Genomic DNA, 22,743 nt, shown 5'->3' with positions numbered 1-22,743 from the left:
CTTAGAAGATGGGCTAAATAGGCTATTAAATTGGGACCGAGGGAGTAATTGTTTTCGGGTCCGTGCATGACCCTACATCTTCCAAGTCGTTTTCGACTCCAAAAAAAGTAACTGGACCACTTAACCAAACTTTTTTTTTTTTTCTCAATTATAAATACACTCCACAGCAATGTAAAATTTATTGGGGTGCCGGAAAAATGGAAACGGCGTCAACTCGGGTGCCAAAAGTGGGAGTAGCAGTGTTTGTTATAAAGGGAAGTAGTAAAGTTCTGTTAGGTAAACGTCTGTCTGCTGTCGGTCATAGCACTTTTGCACTTCCTGGCGGTCACCTTGAGTTCGGTTAGTACACCCCGTTAATATCTTTTTCCTGTGTTCCATATTTGCCCCTATTTACTCAAGGCAATAAGAGCCGTTTGGATTGGCTTAAAAGTTGTTTATAAGTTGTTTATATGCTGTTTCAGTTTTTTTGAGTGTTTGGCTGACCAGCTTAAAGTTATTTTGTGCTTAAAATAAATTAAAAAAATAATTGGGCTCATTTGACATAGCTTGTCTAAAGCAGCTTATAAGCTGAAAACATCTTATAAGCCAAAAAAAAAAATTTTTAGCTTATAAGCTATTTGCAGTTTATAGACATCAGCCCATCCAAACAGGCTCTAAATAGGCAAGTGAACTTGCCATTTGCGCACCCTTGAGAAACTATTCACTCCCAAAAAAAAATTGATTAAATTATCCCTAATTAAATAAACATTTGGGATTTGATCACAAATCTGGTAAGATAAGATTAATTACTTCTTGATTTAATAAGTGAATAATTTTTTTGACAAAAAAAAAAGGCTAAGTGGATATTTTTTTTTATCCGAAGAGAGTATTAATTAAGGTTAGTTTAGTTAAAATATCTAAAAAAAAATCATAGGAGTTAGTTTTTGTGAAAAAGACTAGGGGAACATTTATTTTGATCCGGAGGTAGTTAAATTTAGCATCTTTACTTTATTTTATATTAAAGAACAATCTGAGAGGGGTTGCTCAGGTGGTAAGCACCTCTAGCTTCAATCTTTTAAGGTCGTGGTTTGAGTCGAAACAAAGGGGAAGCTTCTAGGGAGGGGTAAAAAAAAAGTACTTCAGCATAGTCTAAAAGATAACAATCAACCCTCACCACAAGGGTTGTGGTGGCTGAGGCAGAACTGGGATTTGAACTTCATAAGTTCTTAATGCTAGGATAGCCACATCAGATCTTAGTAATTGAGTTTTGAATTTAAATTTTATACCTATTTAGTGAATGTTTTGACACAAAGACGGGGTTTGGATTAAATCTACCGGATTCAGTCGAGCCCTTACATAACCTTCTAGCCTTGGCCATGTTTGGTGAAATGGAGGATCCTTCCATCCTTCAAGCTGTGTGAATAAAAAAATCATAGCCGGCGCTCTTTCCCCTTTAGTGGGCCTAACATAGCCTGAATCCACATTAGCCGGGAGCCTAAAGCGGGTATCAGACACCAGGCAAACAATTGGTATGTCATTCTCTAGGCAGACAAGTGAGACAAATTGTATTTTTATGTTGTACACTTGAAGTTGCAGACACTCTTAAAGGGGTAGACCTTGCAGCTCGTCAAAGTAGAAAAGAAGCATATTTTCGGGTTATATCTTGCTTCAAAAAGGCTCTGAAATAGGAGCATGCATCACTTGGGCATCCTACTCTCGGATTCTCTAATAACTTGGCATTTTACTGAAAGTAGTTGTGCTTTCACCAGAAAAAACAGCTTCTACAATTTGGTTATTCAGTTAGCATATTTACATGTTCACAGTCGCATTCAACTATAGGATCAATAAGTAATCATGTTCATAGCCCAGATGCTGCAACTCAACTTAGATTTGGTTGCAGCCTTGTAATTCTGAGTATAAGTTTGAAGCAATATTTGTGTTTGGTGTGGTCCATAATATGCATTAAGTCCTAGGATTAGAGGATCCAGATCAACAGGCTGCACATTGCTACGCACATTAACGTTGTTATACAACTTGCATGTTGTTTCTTTTGAACCCAAAACCTTGACCTGTTCACTTCATTAACCTTTCCCGTGTATTTGTAATTGGCAAGGTTCCTTAGGTCACCTTTGAGATTTGCAGGCATCATTAGAAATGTGATTACGAGTCTTGCAAAATTTTGGTATATACCCTTATTTGTTGTCAATGGCCCTGGACTTCAACTCATCAGTATCTTTATCGACACACCTAATTCGAAACCTAGTAAGAACGGGGTGAAGCAAGCCCATTTCTACTTGCACTTGGCCTAGCACGAGACAGTGTCGCTTTATCTACATACAACAGAGACTATTGAAAAGTTGCCTCTTTTGCAAAGAGAGTTGCAGCTAGTAGAGGCAATGCAATACAAATTGGAACGAGAGAGGATTTTGATCCAAAAAAACAAAGAACCACGAGGTCCATCTAAAGACCATGATGGGTAATGCTTTCTGATGCACATTCTCAACACATGAATCTGTCCTTTATTTACCTTCAAGAAATCATTCTCAAGTCAAAACCAGACAGTGGCATTGTTCTAAGGAGCCGTTTGGACATGGTTTGAAACCATGTTTGGACATGTAATGTGGACATCTTAAGTTGTATTTTCTCTTATAGACATAAAAACTCCACAAGTTGTGAAAACTATCAAAACATTCCTAATTCTTATGCAATCTTACCAAATGAGCAAGTCATAGTTCATAGCAAAATAAATACGCTACTAGAAGACCTTTCTATAAAATACAACATCTATTGATCAAACTTTAGTTCAATAAAAACGAAAATTTAACATGAATAGTAATGTAAGTACTCTTTAATATAATCCTCCCACATGGTAGACATAAATAAAGGTTGGTGGAAGTTAATGAGGTTGGTAAATGGTTGGTGGGAGTAGTTGTTAAAAATATTTTACCAACTTATGGGTCTTTTTTATAAAATATAAACTTATGGGTCAAGTTTTATATTTAAAGTCGTAGATGACCGACTGAGGATTAGGTGGGGAAGTTTGACTCCGTCTAGTGCCCTAGAGATGGGGGAGAAGTTGATGGCTATGGGAGTATGGAATAGTAGGGGGGATGCGAGCAGTGTGTGAGATAGGACGGCCAGTTGCATTAGGGAAGCAGCTAGAGAGGTATTGGGGGTCTCACGAGGCCGCCGTGGTGGGCACCGAGGGGATTGGTGGTGGAATGGAGAAGTCCAAGGGAAGGTAGAAGCAAAGAAGCAGGCATATGTGAAGTTGGTAGATAGCAAGGATGATGAAGAGAAGCGAACGAACAGGGGAAAAGTATAAGATGGCGAGAAAGGAGGCGAAGTTGGCAGTTTCGGCGGCTAAAACGGCTGCCTTTGAACGCCTTTATGCAGAACTAGAGGACAGAGGTGGGGATAAAAAGCTATTTAAGCTCACCAAGGCGAGAGAGAGGAAGGCACGCGACTTGGATCAAGTGAAGTGCATCAAGGACAAGGATGGCCAAGTGTTGGTACAGGAATCTCGCATTAGACAGAGATGGCAGTCATACTTTCATGAACTCTTGAACGAAGGAGGGGACAGAGACATTGTGTTGGGAGACTTGGAGCACTCGGATAGGCGTCGCAACTTTGGATATTGTAGGAGTATAAAGGTTGAGGAGGTTAAGGGAGTTGTTCGTAGGATGCGCAGGGGAAGAGCGACCGGACCTGACGAGATTCCTGGGGAATTTTGGAAGAATGCAGGCAGGGTAGGCTTGGAGTGATTGACTGGGTTATTTAATGTCATTTTCAAGACAACGAAGATGCCGGAAGAATGGAGGTGGAGTATAATGATTCCCGTGTACAAGAACAAGGGAGACATTATGAAAGTGTGGGAAAGGGTGATGGAAATGAGGGTGAGGAGAGGTGTGTCTATTTCAGAGAACCAGTTTGGATTCATGCCGGGGCGCTCGACTACAGAAGCCATTCATATTGTAAGGAGATTGGTGGAGCAGTATAGGAAGCGGAAGAGGGACTTGCACATAGTATTCATTGACCTAGAAAAGGCCTACGACAAAGTGCCAAGAGAGGTCCTATGGAGATGCTTGGAGGCTAAAGGTGTACCTGTGGTGTACATTAGAGCGATAAAGGACATGTATGATGGAGTTAAGACCAGGGTAAGGACGGTAGAAGGAGACTCGGAGCACTTCCCTATTATGATGGGGTTGCATCAGGGATCAGCTCGTAGCCCGTTTCTATTCGCCCTGGTGATGGATGAATTGACGTGACAAATACAAGGTGAGGTGCCTTGGTGTATGCTGTTCGCGGATGACATAGTCCTGATTGACGAGACTCGCAACGGAGTTAACGACAAGCTAGAGGGCTGGAGACAGACGTTGGAATCTAAAGGATTTAAATTGAGTAGAACCAAGACAGAATACTTGGAGTGCAAGTTCAGTGGCCTACCGCGTGAGGCTGATGAGGAAGTGAGGCTTGGTACCCAGGCCATTCAAAAGAAAGGAAGTTTCAAGTATCTTGGGTCTATTATACAGGGAGATGGGGATATCGACGACGATGTTTCACATCGTATTGGTGCAGGGTGGATGAAATGGAGGCTCGCCTCCGGAGTGCTGTGTGATAAGAAAGTGCCACCAAAACTTAAAGGCAAGTTCTACAAAGTGTGGTTAGACCGACCTTATTGTACAGGGCGGAGTGTTGGCCAGTCAAGAAATTTCACGTTCAGAAGATGAAAGTCGCGAAAATGCGAATGCTGCGGTGGATATGTGGGCACACAAGGAGGGATAGAATTAGGAATGAAGATATCCGAGACAAGGTGGGAGTGGCATCGGTGGAAGACAAGATGCGGGAAGCGAGGCTGAGATGGTTTGGGCATGTGAAGAGGGAGACACAGATGCCCCAGTGCGGAGGTGTGAGAGGTTGGTTATAGACGGTTTCAGGAGAGACAAAGGGAGGCCGAAGAAGTATTGGGGAGAGATGATTAGACAGGATATGACACAGTTTCAGCTCACCGAGGACATGACCTTAGATAGGAGGTTGTGGAGGACTCAGATTAGGATAGAAGGTTAGGTGGCTAATCCTTTCACCATAGTAGTTGTAGTTTTGCTCATTTGTTTATTGTCATTTGATTTCTGCATTTGATTGCTGCTTATATTTGTTGGGCCGTTGTACTTTGGTTATCTTAGTTATCTATAGTAGTTAATGCTCTTTTCTTTCCGGACTGTTCTACCATGACTTTCTCGCTTTTGTTATTTTTTGCTTTCATATTGTTTTCGATATGCTTGGTCCTATCTAACCTTTTGTCTTTTTTTCCTCTCTTGTTCTCCTCTCTTGAGCCGAGGGTCTTTCGGAAACAGCCGCCCTACCTTTCAAGGTGGGGGTTAGGTCTGCGCACACTCTACCCTCCCCAGACCCCACATGGTGGGATTATACTGGGCTTGTTGTTGTTGTTGTTGTATGGTTTCAAACCCCAAATCATGCCTTTTTGGATAATTTGGGGTTTCAAACCATGATTTGAGACCATGAGATGAAATGCATGTCCAAACGCTGATTTCATCTCATGGTTTCAAACCGCATGTCCAAACGCCTACTAAATGATCAAAGTAGAAGTCACCATTAAAATTGAAGTTACGACACTAATCACCCATTGATAGTCTTCTATAGTACCAAGCAACCACTTTCTTATAAGATCAAAGTCCATCAGCTTTTGATGGATGTATCATTTGACATTGTCTTCATGAAATTCCACGGATGGCTCATGATGGTATGTTATCACTGGTTTAAGTAGTACGGGCAACGGGTAATTAGTGTTTGTTGAAAGATTTAGGATAGCCCGCACATTAGGATGGTTTGGATGGTGGCAACAGATAAAGGGGCTGTGGCAACACTGAAAGCAGTGTAGGAACTCCACAATGGCTGGAGCACAGCCATAACAGTCCATTTGCTAAATCTTGAGGGATGAGCGGAAAGAAGAAGAAAATCCCTTTTTATGTTTGCGATTAAAGTTGAATCTTCTAGTTCTTACTGTTTGTTTTCTATGTTTCTTTGAGAGATATTAGTATCCTGTTTGCTTTTGAATATTTGAATTACACTTTAGAAAGAATTGAAATAAATGTAAAACTAGTCTAGAACCATAGACAACACATCCAAATTTTTTTCTTTAAGAAATTGGAAATTGTTTCAGAATCACAACCTAATATATGATTAGAGATGAGACGATTCGTTTCTTTCTGTCATAGAAATGTAATGCAGCAATCTGTAATACAACCGAGTGGTGCTAGAAATAAACACACTTGCTCTTTTTTTTTTTTTTTTGACAAGTATAGTAGGATATTTCAACTATTAATCGTACAATTCTAATGCTTTTTTCCAAACAGTAGTATAAATTTCACAAGTTTTGTTAATAGAAGTAGACAATTTGGTTTTGAATCTTTACTTGTGCCTAATCTTTGTTAGACCTTTGTGAATCAGTTCCTGCTCTCATGCTTTCATTTCTATAAATACCCAACACTTCTCACAATGTCAAAACTAAAAAGCGATACTGTATAGCATATTGTCTGGTAAAATGCTTAATCGATTTTGTTGTTGGGTCGTTCATTTGTTATAGGGGAAAGCTTTGAAGATTGCGCAGCGAGGGAGGTGAAGGAGGAAACAGGGTTAGGAATTGATAAAATAGAGTATCTAACAGTGACCAACAACGTCATCTCAGAGACAGTGCACAGAGTTTGCATATTCATGAGAGCAGTCCCTGCTGATGTTAACCAGAAGCCTGAAACACTTGAACCTGAGAAATGTGCTGGTTGGGATTGGTATGAATGGAACAATCTCCCTAAACCACTTTTTGGTCCTTTAGAAGATATGGTCCAAAGTGGCTTTAATCCTTTTCCAATTACTGCTAGTTAACTGTTTTGCAAAGTATTTAGGATTGGATGCTGCTGCGAGTAACTTGCCTCATTGTTGTAATGTATATTTCCTTGCTAGTTAAAAACTGATGCACTGTTTTTGTAATGGCAAGTGATTATAAAATGCTTCTATGTTAATTATTACTAGTATATTTGAATTGGTATTGTCAGTTGTGCTATGCTAAATTTTCTTCATTTTTTTAACACCTAACCCAATAAGGGTTTGTGATATTTTGCTGATGCACCTGAACCTTATAAAACGAGAAGAAGAGAAGGTACTCTTCCTAACTACTCACCTTGTACAGCTCAAGAATAGCTCCGTAATATGAGAAGATGAATTCTGATGCTAGGCACCACTGCAACCTCCTTGACGTGTAGATTTATGATAATATGAGAAGTCGAGAGCCTATCAAAATTACGTAAAGCTTGACTCATTGTAGTAATGTATATTTCCTCGCTAGTTAAACATTGATGCACTGTTCTTTTTGTAATGTCGAGTCATTCTAGAATGTGATATCTTAAAAGGGCAATTTAGTGCACTAAGCTTCTGCTATGCCAACGTCCTCGTTGAGAATCGCTTTGCGAGACTGTATAGTAATCTCTGACTTGTCTTCGAATCGCATGTCTTAGCCCATTCTCGGCTTGCCTCGCTCTCAGGTTGCTTTTCTACTTGACTAAGTAGTATTGCACTCATGTAGCGGGTGTACGGGTAGCCCATGGTGCGGTCACCTATGATATATTCAACTTCTTCCTTAGTAGGTTATCTACAATGTTTGGTGCTGCCCTTGTGGGCACGTTTTTCTGTAGGGCGGATTGGTCTAATTGAAGTCAATTTACTCACATGGAATACATGGTTAGGTTTCATCGAGCGAGTCCAGGAACAGGCCAAGCCTTACATCTCTGCAAGAGGTTGTTTCCGCGGCTTGAACCCGTGACTTCCGGATCACACTTCTACAACTCTTGTTGTTGTGCCAAGGCTCTCTTTCAGAATATTGCTTTGCTAGTATATATTTGAATTAATATTGTCTGCTGAGCTATGTTAATTGTTCTTCATTTTCGTGACCCCTAACCCCATTTTAGAGTTTGTGATATTTTGTTGACGCACCTGAAATACACACTAGTTAAAACGAGAAGATATAGTACTCTTCCTTTAAGAAATGAAATTAAAACCCTACACCACTGTACTCGCCTTGTACAACTCAAGAATTGCAGTGTAATATAAAATGATGATGAATTCTGATGTTAGGCACTCTTTGCACCATTCTTGGTGTGTAAATTCCTGATAACACGAGGAGTCAAGACTTGAGAGCATATCAAAATAGCTAATACTCATATCATCTAAAGAGACTGACCAAAGTTCTCAAATGCAGCTGAATATTTGTGCATCTAATGCATGCACTTAACTGTGCACTATGAACATATAAGGATTAGCTGAGCAAGTTACAAGTTAATAATTTCAGCGGTCAAGTTCCTAAGGGGGTGAGTGTAGGTGTGTAACCGCTCATGGACTGCTGGCAATTGAACTGGAAAGGAGGTTCGTTGTGAAACTCATCTACGCCAAATCTCACATCGGAATAGAAAGGTGGAGGAATAGAAAGGTAGAGGCCATATAAGGGTGCATCGAGGATTCAAGTGTCAAGACACCTTTTGGTTTAAAGCTCATAGGGGCAAAATCGTGAAATCTAGAAGTTTGAGGTTATCCGGGGGGTCAGGTTAAAACCGACAATACCTTGACAATTGGGTTTGGACCGCGACATAGTGGTTTGAGAGCCAATATCTCCTCTAATACGGTGGTGGGACAAGCTTCAATAAAAGCGGTAAGACCCCTAAAGGGGTGAATGTAACAACTTATTGAACTCGAAAGGGATTCATTATGAAACTTTCTTTAGGTAAATTTCACATTGAAATAAGTGGGAAAAGTTAGGGTTCACATAACGCAAGTTCAAGATTCTAGTACCAGACATCTTTGTTTTTTTTTTTTTTTAAAGCTCAAGCTCACAAATTTGTGAGGCCCAAAAGCCTTGAAGTAGCTCAGAGGAGTCGGGCTAAAATGGACAACACGTTGATAGTCAGGCCTAAGTCGTGACATGAGTCCACGACTAAGTTCACAAATGGCCTTCCCAACGGGTGGTCTTAATAATTTGGCTCCGCTTAATCATTTTTTTTTTTTTAAGATGGCCCTTACTTTAGAAAATTCGCTAGGCAAAGCTTTTGTTGTCTATCAAGCATAAGTTGTAGACATAAATCTCAATTGACCACTAAGTTCTGTCTTATATGCAAAAGCTAGAACTTATGTCTGATGGGCAACAAAAGTTCTTCCTCGCAAAGTTTTTCAAGTTAAAGTCATTTCTTAAAGATTTGTTAAGCGGGCACAAAAGTTCAAACCGGACACTTTTGGGACACCACGCGTCATGTTGGATTCCTAAGGAATCGTTAATCTAAAAGTTCATGAAAATATATACTTTTATTTATTTATCTTAGGGGTTGTTTGGTTGGAAACAAGTTATCCCAGGATAATCCTGGGATTAGTTATTACATCTTCCCACAAGGATAAAATAATACTACAATCCCGGGATTTGTAATCCCGGGATTAGTTATACTGTGATTTTATCCCAACCAAATGTGGGATAAGCCCATCTTGAATATATTCCGGGATAATTTATCCTTATTCCTCGTACCAAACGAGCCATTGGGGTGCAAAAGTGATTACTCGCGTTAGTGTCATTTCCCCCATCTAAAAATTGGAGAACGGAGCAAAATTTAGAATCACTGGCTATATTTTTTTCTTTCAGCTTTTTCCTAATTTTCTGCTTGGGCTAAGTCCAATTATATTCTGGAAAACTGATATTGTTTCTTATAAGTGTCCCAAATCACTCTAAAGGAGGACAAGTCTTTCCATCAGAAATTTTCACCAGTTAATAAATGATCCTTTTTTTTTTAAATTGTTTCTTTTGTAATTTATTGTTTACCCCGAATTTGGTAAATCAATTGAATTTGTACGCGGGTATAGGATATGTGTTTGAATCTCGATATATTTGATGGATACAAGATTCGTATGGTTAAGATGTGAAGAAAACGACGATGTTTAGAGGACCACTGTGGATTTATACATCTACTAACATATAAGTATTATTTGTTTGAACAAGTAATAGAGATGAACACAATGATTCCGGACCAAAATCTAATATTGAGAGAGAGATTTGTATATATCTTCTAGTACAAAAATGTTGTTGATCTCAGGGAGCCAGCCCTTACAAAGGAGGGGGATGTGCTCTATTTATAGTGTGACCTCCATGGGTCTCATATGATGTGAGCTAATAAAATAATAGCAATAAGGACAACTCTGCACGGATTTGGTGGGATTAGACTGACGGCGCCGTCTGACACACGCATGGTGGGTAGTTGACCAGGACAGGACGTTACTGGCGCTTGACCCGCGTGCAACGGCCACCCGGACCAACGGCTACTCGGACCAACGGCCACACGGACCAACGGCTACTCGGACCAACGGCACATGGACCAACGGCTACTCGGACCAACAGCCGCGAATGCTCGGGTCACCGGGCTTGGTCGTTCGAATGACGAAGAAGGCAGATCAGTCGGCCCCCTCGCTCCACCGGTTTGCCTCGCATCCGGTTTTTACCGTATACAGATAGCCCCACACTTCCCGGATCTCCGATCTATCGGAGTAACGGGGAGTGGATAACTTCCGAAACCGGTGGCCCTGTCAGCTCGTCGTTACCTTCTTATTTCTTCGTTTTGAATGTTTGCCATTATTTTGGTCATGTTTTAGGACAGGTCGACTCATAGTCGTTAATTCACCGTGCCCGTGGGACGTATCCGATGCTTCATAAGTTCAGATGTCTCCGAATTACGATAGGCATTTTCTTCAGGGTCGGTATTTTTTCAACCTTGGCAAAGTTTTTGATGCAGCAATCCCCGTTTTGGGAGAATTTGCCGAGCTTTGGCTTGGGTCATTGTGACCTTGTCGCCTTTGTCGAATTTCGGGCACAATCCTCGATATAGAGTATGTGAGTGGGGCATTGCCGGAATACGGCGGTTACCATCGGGGCGAAGTCCTTTTAACAGAAAGACACCCAAGATTTTGTGATACCAGCCTTTGATGACTTTGTGTTTGCAAAATGTTTGTACATATGAGAATTTTAATTCCTTCTGCCTTGTTGTAGTAAATGAAAAATGGGACACGATTCATTATGATCGTTTGGTCCTTACATCGGAGGCTATGGCCGGTGGCCGGGCCGTAGTTTTGCCGTAGCAAATGTTGAATGGGACACGATTCATTATGATCGTTTGGTCCTTACATCGGAGGCTGTGGCTGGTGGCCGGGCCTTTGTTTTGCCGTAGCAAATGTTGAATGGGACACGATTCATTATGATCGTTTGGTCCTTACATCGGAGGCTGTGGCCGGTGGCCGGGCCTTTGTTTTGCCGTAGCAAATGTTGAATGGGACATGATTCATTATGATCGTTTGGTCCGGTCTTGACTTGTTGAGCCCCTCCGTTTTCCACTAACCGGGGTAAACCTCGATGTGGGTATAAGTCCCCTAGTATTTATCTGAGCTGCGAGGTCGGGTGAGTGCTATCAAGCCCCCACTTCGGAGGGTGTGACCTGGAGTTTCCGGGTGCTGGTCCCTTATCTTTGTTGAGTAACACGTTGTACTCGTTGCCTCATTAAAAACCTAGTCGGAAAACCCATTTTGGGATAAAACCGTACTAAGGAAAAGAGTGCAACACGTGTTTTCAGACCTAGATTCTAACTTTATCCGGTACTTGACTTCCTGCAAAAAAAGAAAGAGGTCAATAGAAAAACACGAGGAGTCCATACCTTAGTCCGACCTGAAGCTTGGTTTCTCCGGATGAGAATATGGCCGGTACCTCTCCCTCGACGATCTGGCCTCCGGTTCGTAATTCTTCCTTGGTCTCTCCAGACTTTTGTTCATATTTACGGGCCCCGGGGGAAGCTCGAGTTGGTCATCCTCCACCCGAATCTTCGACTCGAACCGGTTATGGACATCTGCCCATGTCACGGCCTCGTATTCCACCAAGCTTTCCTTTAATTTGAACGAAGCCGTCGAGCTCCGAACATTGAGCCCCTTTGTGAAAGCTTGTGCAGCCCATTCCTCCGGAACCGGGGGAAGCTCCATTCGTTCCCTTTGGAACCGACTGACAAATTCACGCAGTAACTCATCATTTCTTTGGGCAATACGGAAAATATCCGCCTTCCGAGCCTGCACCTTTTTGGCTCCGGCGTGTGCTTTTATGAAGGCATCGGCGAGTGTTTCGAAAGAAGTGATTGAATGCTCGGGCAGATGATCGTACCAAGTCAATGCTCCTTTTGCCAGAGTTTCCCCGAATTTTTTCAGCAACACGGATTCGATTTCATCCTCTTCCATATCATTGCCTTTTATAGCACAGGTATATGAGGTCACGTGTTCGCAAGGGTCCGTTGTGCCGTCATATTTTTGGATTTCCGGCATTTTGAACCTCTTCGGGATCAATTTCGGGGCCGCACTCGGAGGAAAAGGCCTTTGAATGTACCTTTTCGAGTTTGGCCCTTTTAGCAAAGGTGGAGCCCCCGGTATTTGATCCACCCGGGAGTTATACGTCTCGACCCTCTTTTCGGTCGAGTCTACCCGTTTTGCCAAAGTTTCGAGCATCTTTAGAACCTCGGTGGAGGAACCGGCTCCGGAACCGTTACTCTCGACCATCCGTGGCTCGTTTCTTTCGATTTCGACAACACCCTTCGTCTTCCCCGGGGTTGCTTCATCTCCTCCGTTTTGCAACCAGGCTATTGCGATTCCCTGTTCAGCAATCGCCGCTCTCTGTTCCTGCAACATTTCAAAAATTAAACGCAAGTCAATATTATCATTCGGGGTATCCGGTTCTTTCCGGACTTGTGTCCCGGACAAAGTAATCGAATTGTTAGTATTTAAAGGGTCAGTGGGGTTTGGCAATCCTCGCGGCCCGCTGCTTTCATTTTCGGCCACGATCTCGTTGTTGTTGACGTGACCAGATTGCCCACTGTTAGCCATTTGGTCCGTTTCTTCCGAGACGAACAACAGATGTTTCCGATTTTGATGGGTAAGATAGAGATCAAGATCAAAGACCACTATTATCCTAGCCCCACGGTGGGCGCCAAACTGTTTACCCCGAATTTGGTAAATCAATTGAATTTGTACGCGGGTATAGGATATGTGTTTGAATCTCGATATATTTGATGGATACAAGATTCGTATGGTTAAGATGTGAAGAAAACGACGATGTTTAGAGGACCACTGTGGATTTATACATCTACTAACATATAAGTATTATTTGTTTGAACAAGTAATAGAGATGAACACAATGATTCCGGACCAAAATCTAATATTGAGAGAGAGATTTGTATATATCTTCTAGTACAAAAATGTTGTTGATCTCAGGGAGCCAGCCCTTACAAAGGAGGGGGATGTGCTCTATTTATAGTGTGACCTCCATGGGTCTCATATGATGTGAGCTAATAAAATAATAGCAATAAGGACAACTCTGCACGGATTTGGTGGGATTAGACTGACGGCGCCGTCTGACACACGCATGGTGGGTAGTTGACCAGGACAGGACGTTACTGGCGCTTGACCCGCGTGCAACGGCCACCCGGACCAACGGCTACTCGGACCAACGGCCACACGGACCAACGGCTACTCGGACCAACGGCACATGGACCAACGGCTACTCGGACCAACAGCCGCGAATGCTCGGGTCACCGGGCTTGGTCGTTCGAATGACGAAGAAGGCAGATCAGTCGGCCCCCTCGCTCCACCGGTTTGCCTCGCATCCGGTTTTTACCGTATACATTTATGAATTCTTAGACCATGATTTAAACATTCCTTTTGAGTAAGCTGAAAATTTTATGAGAAAATATTAAATAATAATCTCAAATTTTGTAGGTTAATGTTAGACAGACAATCTATTGTTTGTCGATGATATTGAGAGATATATGAACAACATTTCCATATCCAACGCTATTTAGAAAGGTAATTTCTTAAAAGATTATATTTGCACAATTTTCAAAAAATGGACCCTCAACCCAACTTTCCATTTTCGACTAAACAAAATATTTATTGGAACTCAAAACTTTTAAGCGACTCGTCAATTAGAAATTTAAGTTTGTAGATCAGCAAGGAGAGACTGGTAGGTTAATACTCCCTCTGTTCCATAATAAACGGTTCTTTTAGCTCACGCAAACCCTTAAAGAAATTACTCACCCCTAGAAAATTAGGAGTGTTTTTACTAACTTACCCCTAATCAAATTGTGCTTACATAATTAAATGCCTAAAAGAAAGAAAAGGTAATTAATGACTCTTGATTATTTAAATAAGGGCAATTTTGAAAGAATCTACCCAAAGTATTCTCAAAACTCTAAAGCACCACTTATTTTGAAAAAAATTGAAAAGCCTAATAATAACTTATTATGGAATGGAGGGAGTAACATTTAAGAAGTAGTTATAGCTTAAACACACTATCTTTTGAAAATAGTAACATTTAAGAAGTTGTTATATCTTAAACACGCTATCTTTTAAAAATAATCTTCATATTAATTCTTAACCCTCCATATAAAGCATCCATGCTTACTCATCACCTAACTAAAGGGTTGTTTCAAGATTTTTTATTGGATTTAAGCTGTTTGGTTTTAGGTCTTGATTTTGACATCTCTAGCTTATTCAACATAATACTTCTGTCTTTGATTCTCCTAGTTGTTGGTTGTAGATGAAAATTAGTTGGTCCGTGACATTTAGGTACCATAATCAGACCCCTCTCCCCCTAAAAATAAAATGAATTATTTTTAAAATTACTAGGTGACTTCATTTTATATGTCTAAATTTTGATAGATAGAGTTACACGGTACAAGATGCGGAGCTAGAAGCCAACATATGGGTTTGGTCGAGTTTTATGTCAAATTGTATATTTGGATCATTGTTTTAAAAGGCAGTGTCAGGACTCGTCCCGGGGCTCGCCTCGGGGCAGGGCAGTGGCAAAACGCCCTGGGGCTAACGTGCGGGGCTTAGTTCCTATGTGGCTTACGCCCTAAGCGCCCAACCGTACGCCCTAAACACGCCTAACGCCCAACGCCCAGGGCTCGCCTAATAGTTCTTACACAAATTATATTTTAAATTCCTTAATTAAAACCATTCACCCTCATAATTGTTTAACAAAATAATGATACTTAATAGTTTTTCATCTATAGAAATAGAAGATTGGGTGTAACTCATATAACAAGTCGTAGTATTGGATATTTACTATTTGAAAACGTCGTGAGGGTGAATATCACTTAATTGTTTTTTTAAAACACACATAGCGGAATTGTACATTTTCACTTGTCATTGGTCATAAGTCCTATGTATCAGAATTATCATATAATTTTATTTTTTGTTCATGAAGAAGTTATGTTTTTATTGTAATATTGATAAATTTTATTGATTATTTGCTTATAGGGAAATAAAATGAATAGTATGATAGTAATAGTGTTTTAAGAAAATGTGTTTTTTTCCGTGTTTGAAAGTTAAAATGTTAGAATTATTTTGCATTTCATAATAGCTTTTATTTCATTGTATTGTTTATACTTGTAAAATTATGTTATATATAATTACAAGTTATAAGCGGTGTATAATGGATTGCTTTGATCATTTTTTTGTGAGTATCAAGCGCGCGCGCGCTCACACACATACACACACACACATGTATGTATATATATATATATATATATATATTTCATTTATTTACAGTTTTTTTTATGTAATTTTACCTATTTAAAAATATTTATTGTAATTATATTATTTTAAGAAATACTAAAAATTAAATACCCATGAGGCTTACGCCCCGTGCCTCGAGACTTACGTCCCATCGAGGCGTATGTAAAACGCTCCGCCTTACGCCTCCGCATTTTAAAACACTAATTTGGATTAAGTAATTCACTAAATATATATATAAATTAAATGTAAAACTCAGTTATTCTAGAATTTTAGAAACCATAAAGTTCAAAGCTTCACCCTAGGTATGTTTATTTACGGGCTATAACTTTATAATCAGTAATCACTTGTTGATAGATTAGTGGTGTACCCAGAATGTCAACAAAGCTTGACCCTAGATATGTTTATTTACTGGCTACCTCACATGTGGAGCATATTAACAGCCAGTCGGTGGACGAAAAAATTTCAAGAATCTTATTGACTTTTTAAGCCTATGATATAATTTTCAAGTTTTCAACAAAATGGTAGACTTGGGTTAACCATTATGAACTGTCTACCATAATCTCTAACGATAAGCCGTTTCCAAGATTTTATTGGCTCAATGTTAACAGTCATGACCCATGATCACTACACTTTTTGACATTGTTAGCTTCTTTTTTCTTCTTTTTGAGAACATTGCTGACACTATTGTTTCCTCTAATTAATGGGTAATTAACATGTTATATACGTGGCTGTTTTTTCATCATATATGTGGCTGTTTCACACTCAATAAGGTCATTCTGATTGACATGACAAGATATTTCTTACATTTCATAATAAATGATTTTTTAGATTTTTTTAATTTTTTTCGAAATAAATGGTATTTTAAAATTTTAAGAAGACTTTGGATTAATTTTTTCAAAATTATCCTTATTTAAATGGTTAAGATTCATTAACTATTTTTTTTCTAAAAATTAGTAAAACTTAATTAAGAGTAAGTTAGAAAAAACACTCCTAATTTTCTAGGAGTAAATAATTTTATAAGGGGTGTGCATGAGCTTAAAAAATCACTTATTATAGAATGGAGAGAGTACTTTTTAAGGTGATCATATAATTATTTGGAGCTGCTTTGGATTAACTGAACTTATGTAAGTAGCTTATAAGTATTAAATATTAAAGTTGAATTTATAAACAAATAATTTTGTGGTTGGATAAAAGTGTCCAAACTCCCATCCTTATGTTGTTTGGCGACCTAAATTAAAAGCATTGAAGCACTAATTATTTTAAAAATTTGAGTCTGCACTCTGCCGTGTGAAAACACTAAAAAGACATGATTAAATTGAAATGATATACTCCCTCCGTATCATAATAAATATCACTTTAGCCAAAAACGAGCATATTAAGAAATTAATAATGCAATGTGAAGTTTATCAAATTATCCTATATAATAAAAATAAATTACGTATTTTTACCTTTTGATTAGAGCATGCACAAGAAATAAACTTTTTAACATTAGAAATCCGACAATACCAAGTTACTATGTGACTTTTCCAATCATCGTTTAGATGTTACTTTATTGTGTAAGGGTAAAATTGAAAAAACTAGTCGATTTATATCTTGATTTCCTAAGGTGAATTTATTATGGAAAAAAATTGGGTAACATAACACTTATTATGGGACGGATGGAGTAGAAAGGATCAGCATGGTTTATATAAAGAGTCACAAATCAAGGAATAATCCCAAAGTAGAAATTGAAAAAAAAAAATTGAAGAGTTCCTTGAGAGTTAAAGTAGTTGGAGAGGGAGAATATTTTACGGCCCAATATATGTCATTTTAGTTAAATGGTCGTTTTCACCGGAAATCTATACAATATAGTAACACAAGACAACGGTAAATAAATACAAAAAAATCTTTATAAGATTATTTTTTTGAAAAATACCTGAGTTGTCTTCTAAATTTCTGAAGAGTCAATTACCCACTCATATTTTACGACCGATCTATTACCTTCTATTCTTATTTTAAGTTGAAGTAATTATAAGTAACTATGTAGTATTACAATTGTAACTTACCATAGGAGATCTCGCATAGGGCAGAATGGTGTGTTGGATCCACTACAAAAAAAGAATTGAACTAGCTACGAAATTTGTCATTAATATTAGCTCATAGCAAATATATTTTATTCTGTAATCCATCATTAATATCGATGATTTTTTTGTTTTGTTTGGAGTAGTCAATTATGTTCCAATTCCATGTAGAGTGGAGTACTATACTATGGCTCCAAAAGTCCAGTGGAACCAGTGCCTAAACCACGCCTACTGCTATATATATATATATATATAATCTAAGCCAACTCTGATAAAAGCAAAGGAAAATGCAGAACACAATGGTGGCTAAATGGTCCTATATACTCGCCTACTGCTACATATATAGTACACAGTACATACATAATATCAGATTCAAATAATCTAAGCCAACTCTGATAAAAGCAACGGAAAATACAGAACACAATGACAATGGTAGCTAAATGGTCCTATATACTTCATAGATTTGTGTGCATATTGAGTTTTCCTTTTCTCTATTTTAGGTCTAATTAGACAGCCACTGATTTACTGAATCTTGAATTGCAAAAGTCTCTAGTGGGTGTGGTTTGGTTTTGGCCTCACCTGTCATTTACAAGTTGTTTTCAATGCAAATGTCACATACTGTAGTCTAACATTCAGCCAATTTCTCCTTACATTCTGGCTCCACCCCAACCCCCACCCCCCGCCAACCAAACCCACGCACACACACTAAACAAGTGAAAGAATTAGTATAGTTTGGTGCACTAAATTCTCGTTACGTGTGAAATATAAAACCATCGGATAACATTTATTCTATTTTACTTAGTCATACCTTATATTATCACAAGAGGTTAAATTCACGGTCTGAATCCGTGCCAATTAAGATTTATAAGATTTACTAATTGAGATTAACTTTAATTAATAAATTTATGTTTTATGCATTGACAAGTGTAAAGAAAAATTTGATATAAACGAGTCACCTCAAATATATTACAGGTAAATTTAATAAAAACATTGATTGGAAACGTAGAATAAATAGTTAGTAATCTGTTATAGCAGATTAAATGCACCGATGACGTTAAAAACTATTACATTATTAGTTTTATCGAGTAATTTAAATTCAAATATCAATGTAGTTTAACATGACATAGCTAGTGAGTTTTCATTTTTTTCTTCAGATTACCAATTGATTGTTTCATACGACTTACAATACCTTATAAATATTTATACAGTATTGTTTTTATATCTTCTATGTTTAGAACTTGAATTCTAATTCAATTGATGAGAAGGCACAATCAACCTATGTAAAAAATAGCAAAACACTCTTTTTTTGTGAATATTCTCATTTAACATTCCTTAATGATGCTCACATGTTTGATAATGAGGTTTCCTATAAAAATAGGTTAGAAAATTCATGCGTTTCTCATGTTCATTAGTTCATGAGTTTTGTCACTCATAATTTATCAGACGAGATTAAGTGAAAATAGATGACCACGATTGCAATAGATTCGAGGCTGATGTGGAACTTTTTTTTTTTTTAACCTTATAATAACTTAAGGGCCGTCTAATTACCAGGATTAGGATACTAATCCCGGTACTAAATTTGGGATTTTATTTATCCACAGTTTGGTTATTGGTATTAATATAAATTTTATACCAAAATCTTAATATTATTTTTCTCGTATAGAAGGATTTATAATCCAAAACTAACCTTGTTTTGAATCAAAACAATCCCATAAGGTGTGATTTAACCATCGACAAGGTGTGAAAACACTATAAGAGACAAGATCAGAATTTCAGTAGAGAAGAACTTTAGGTACTAATTTCTTCTTTTAAATCCGTCTTAGTATTGATAGACAAGGTTATCTAGCTCTTAAACTGATAAAAGGTATTACCTCAGTCTCAAATTATTTGTCATTTTTTAGGTTTACATGCTCTTTAAAAAATATTCATTAGGAGGGGTACGTTTGACCTACTTTACTCTTATTTATGTCTATATTATGATTTCTTTTCATTAAATATTTGTTCTATTTATGTGTCATCTCCATTAATGATAACAGGTAAAATGAATAATGAATAATTAATTATGTCTTGAACTTCTAAAATTAATAAATAATTTAAAATAATTATATTTAATAATCACGATAAATAATTTAAAATAGATAGAATATAAAAATAACAAATAAATGATCGAGACGCATGCAAACTACCGGATACGACCACTTACCCAAATGATAAAAACAAAAACAAAAAGATAATATTGATTGGGATACGACCACTTACCCAATAATAAAAACAAAAACAAAAAGATAATATTGATTTTTTTGTCTGATAATCCTTTGTCCCTCTCAGTCTTTACATTCCACTACTACTATTTATCTTTCCCAATTTCACATTCTCTTTTACAGTAGTTTTCTCTGTCCTTTCTCTTCTTGTTTTGTGTGCTCCATTTTTTCTTGATGCAGTTAGGTAGGGCTGCTCACCTTCTTTTGTCAGGATTCTCTCTGTTACTAATCCTTCATTTCCAAAGTCCAACAAATTGATTCACAAATCTTGAAAATAAAAATAAAAACTTCACTTTCAAACCCCATAAAAACCACAATATTAGTACCCCATAACATAAGAGTCAAAAACAATTCTTCATATTTTCCTAACTTCCTCAACTTCTCTTAGTCTTTTGTTTACTTCAAATTTCAAACTATGAGAGCCATAATGGCTAAGAACCCTCATGAGTCTTTCTCATTTTCAAGAAGATACTTTAACTTCAAGAAAAAAGTTGAAGATGAAGACTATGATGATGAAGTGTACTTGACTGATTACCACTCTTCTTCGCTAAGAGGCGAAGAAGAGTACTTCAGTGTGCATTCGTTGTCAGGTCCGACAGCGAATGCACCAAGAAGCAAGAAACTGTCACGCTCGACAGTTTCTAAGCTTCGTTCGGCTCTTACATTTGGTAAGAGCCGAACCCAAATTGGCCTCGGGACTAAAGTGGTTGGTACTTTATTTGGGTATAGAAGGGGACATGTTCATTTTGCATTTCAAGAAGATCCTAAATTGGGCCCTGCATTTTTTGTAGAAATGGCCACTCCTACAAGCCATTTGGTTAGAGAAATGGCTTCAGGGTTGGTTAGAATTGCATTGGAATCAGATAAGAGGACTGGGAAAAAACCTGTGAAATTGCTAGAAGAGCCAATTTGGAGGACATATTGTAATGGGAGGAAATGTGGCTATGCAATGAAAAGGGAATGTGGGCCCGATGAATGGAAGATTTTGAACTCAATTGGGCCTGTTACAATGGGGGCTGGAGTTTTGCCAAGTGACGGAGATGGAATTGGGTCAGAAGGTGAATTAATGTATATGAGGGCTAAATTTGAAAGAGTTGTTGGGTCTAAAGATTCTGAAGCATTTTACATGATGAATCCTGATGGTCATGGTGGTCCTGAACTTAGCCTTTATTTGCTTAGGGTTTAAAAAAATTTCAGTCGATAACGGTGGCGTACAGTTCAGCTTATGCATCTCGACTATTTTATCGGGTATACGCCATCAATTTACGCGTTTCAACTATTTCACCGAATATCTGTTATATTTATATTGAGGGTTGAATTTTGCGTTCAAAACTTGGGAGTTTAAATATATGTATTAGTATATGATGATAAGTTCTTATGAAGACATAAGAGGTTAGTTTTCCTTATGATGATTTTGGAGGGAGAAATGGGTATAATTATGTATTTTGGTTTGTTTATGTACTAGTATCAGGAAATGGGGGTAAACAAAGATTTGGAGGTGGAGGTGTGAACTATGTATAGATTATGTTTCTAGTTTTCTTGAAGTGAAAGATAATGAAGTAAACTTTTGTACTCTCTTTTCTTTGGAGTTTTATGGATTTACTTACTTTAGATTTTTTATTTTTTTTAACTGAGTTGTACTTCTTCATTCTGATCTAGTGATAATTAATCATTATGAGATAAGAGCTGGACTTTTTCACCAATGAAGTAAATCTAGGAAAGACGTTAGTTAAGTGTGTTTTGTCTAATCTAGGTAGTTTTCTTGCTTTACCTAATCCTGACATCTTGATTATGTAGGTGAAAATTTTCCTTTTTGCCTTATTTTTCTCTGGGAAAGTTGCACATTTGACTTTCGCTACCTTTTTTTTTTTTTTTAATCGAGCGACTATTTAAGTTAATTATCGTAAGTTTTATCACTGGCATAGTTACCAACTTACCACGATGAAAAGATATATGCTATTTTGGAGACATGAGACATTAGCTAAAACAAAACACAGAATAGAGGTATCAAGTCACGTTAATTAGTGCTTCTTCTTTTTTTTTCTAAATTTAGATTTGCTTAATCATTGATTGGTTATATTAGGAACTAAAATCACTTAATCTCATCGTTCACCCGGAGTTTAAGGTAGCATTCAGATTTAGTTTTGTACAATTAGTCTTTCAAAAGTTTTGAAAGATATTTTGGATTGGTCCATCTTTATTGAAACAAGATGGACCACTTTTACTTATTCACTATTTTAAAAATAAATTTTCATTTTTACTTGTTCACTTTCGCATATCGAGAGAAAAATATTTTATTTTTAGCATTAATTATTCATTTCAAATCATTTTTCAAATTCATTAAGACTATACACCAATTAATAAGTATCATGTTAAATTACGTATTTCATTTATTATTTTTTAAGAAGTGTGCAAAGCCCATAGTGAATAAATAAAAGTGAACGGAGGAGTACACTTATGCTCACGTTTGTAAATTGTATGTTCACCTAATTCTTTTCATCACATTTTTTACATGGTCGGTTTCGGGTAGCCTCAATGCCAAATGTAAAAGTTTTTATTTTCTCATACCAAACAGGAAAAAAGAATATGGGAAAGAAAAAAAAAAGTAATTTTTTTACGAGCATTCTATTTAGACATCTCTATTTAACTTGTACTATAATAACAGACACAATATAATTCCACTAGTGGCGTCGGGGATCTATTTAACTTGTACTAAATTATTAAATTTTTTGCACGGTCACCCACGTTATATGGGTGAAGTCAGTCATTATTTATAAACTTCAAGTATAAATGATTGA

The 22,743-nt window shown here is 37.7% G+C and overlaps 2 protein-coding genes across 2 annotated transcripts; both read left to right on the top strand.

Annotated features, from left to right (window-relative positions):
• Window positions 1-149: 149 nt before the first annotated feature.
• LOC132641844 (nudix hydrolase 1-like) lies at window positions 150-7,036 on the top strand. The gene is made up of 2 exons (XM_060358935.1): window positions 150-339; window positions 6,584-7,036. The coding sequence occupies exons 1-2, from the start codon at window positions 198-200 to the stop codon at window positions 6,877-6,879; spliced, it is 438 nt and encodes a 145-aa protein (XP_060214918.1). The 5' UTR covers window positions 150-197; the 3' UTR covers window positions 6,880-7,036.
• Window positions 7,037-20,017: 12,981 nt separating this feature from the next.
• On the top strand, window positions 20,018-21,517 carry LOC132641843 (protein MIZU-KUSSEI 1-like). The gene has a single exon (XM_060358934.1). The coding sequence runs from the start codon at window positions 20,361-20,363 to the stop codon at window positions 21,129-21,131; it is 771 nt and encodes a 256-aa protein (XP_060214917.1). The 5' UTR covers window positions 20,018-20,360; the 3' UTR covers window positions 21,132-21,517.
• Window positions 21,518-22,743: the final 1,226 nt, after the last annotated feature.

This window comes from Lycium barbarum, chromosome 5, assembly GCF_019175385.1.
Source record: "Lycium barbarum isolate Lr01 chromosome 5, ASM1917538v2, whole genome shotgun sequence".
NCBI classification, from domain to species: domain Eukaryota; kingdom Viridiplantae; phylum Streptophyta; class Magnoliopsida; order Solanales; family Solanaceae; genus Lycium; species Lycium barbarum.
The sequence above is the reverse complement of the archived record's forward strand: the minus strand, read 5'-3'. Positions and strand labels throughout refer to the sequence as shown.

Coding starts and splice junctions, on each gene's coding strand:
- LOC132641844 (XM_060358935.1), top strand. CDS start 198: ATGGAAACGGCGTCAACTCGGGTGCCAAAAGTGGGAGTAGCAGTGTTT. Junction 340..6,583: donor TGGCGGTCACCTTGAGTTCG/GTTAGTACACCC, acceptor CATTTGTTATAG/GGGAAAGCTTTGAAGATTGC.
- LOC132641843 (XM_060358934.1), top strand. CDS start 20,361: ATGAGAGCCATAATGGCTAAGAACCCTCATGAGTCTTTCTCATTTTCA.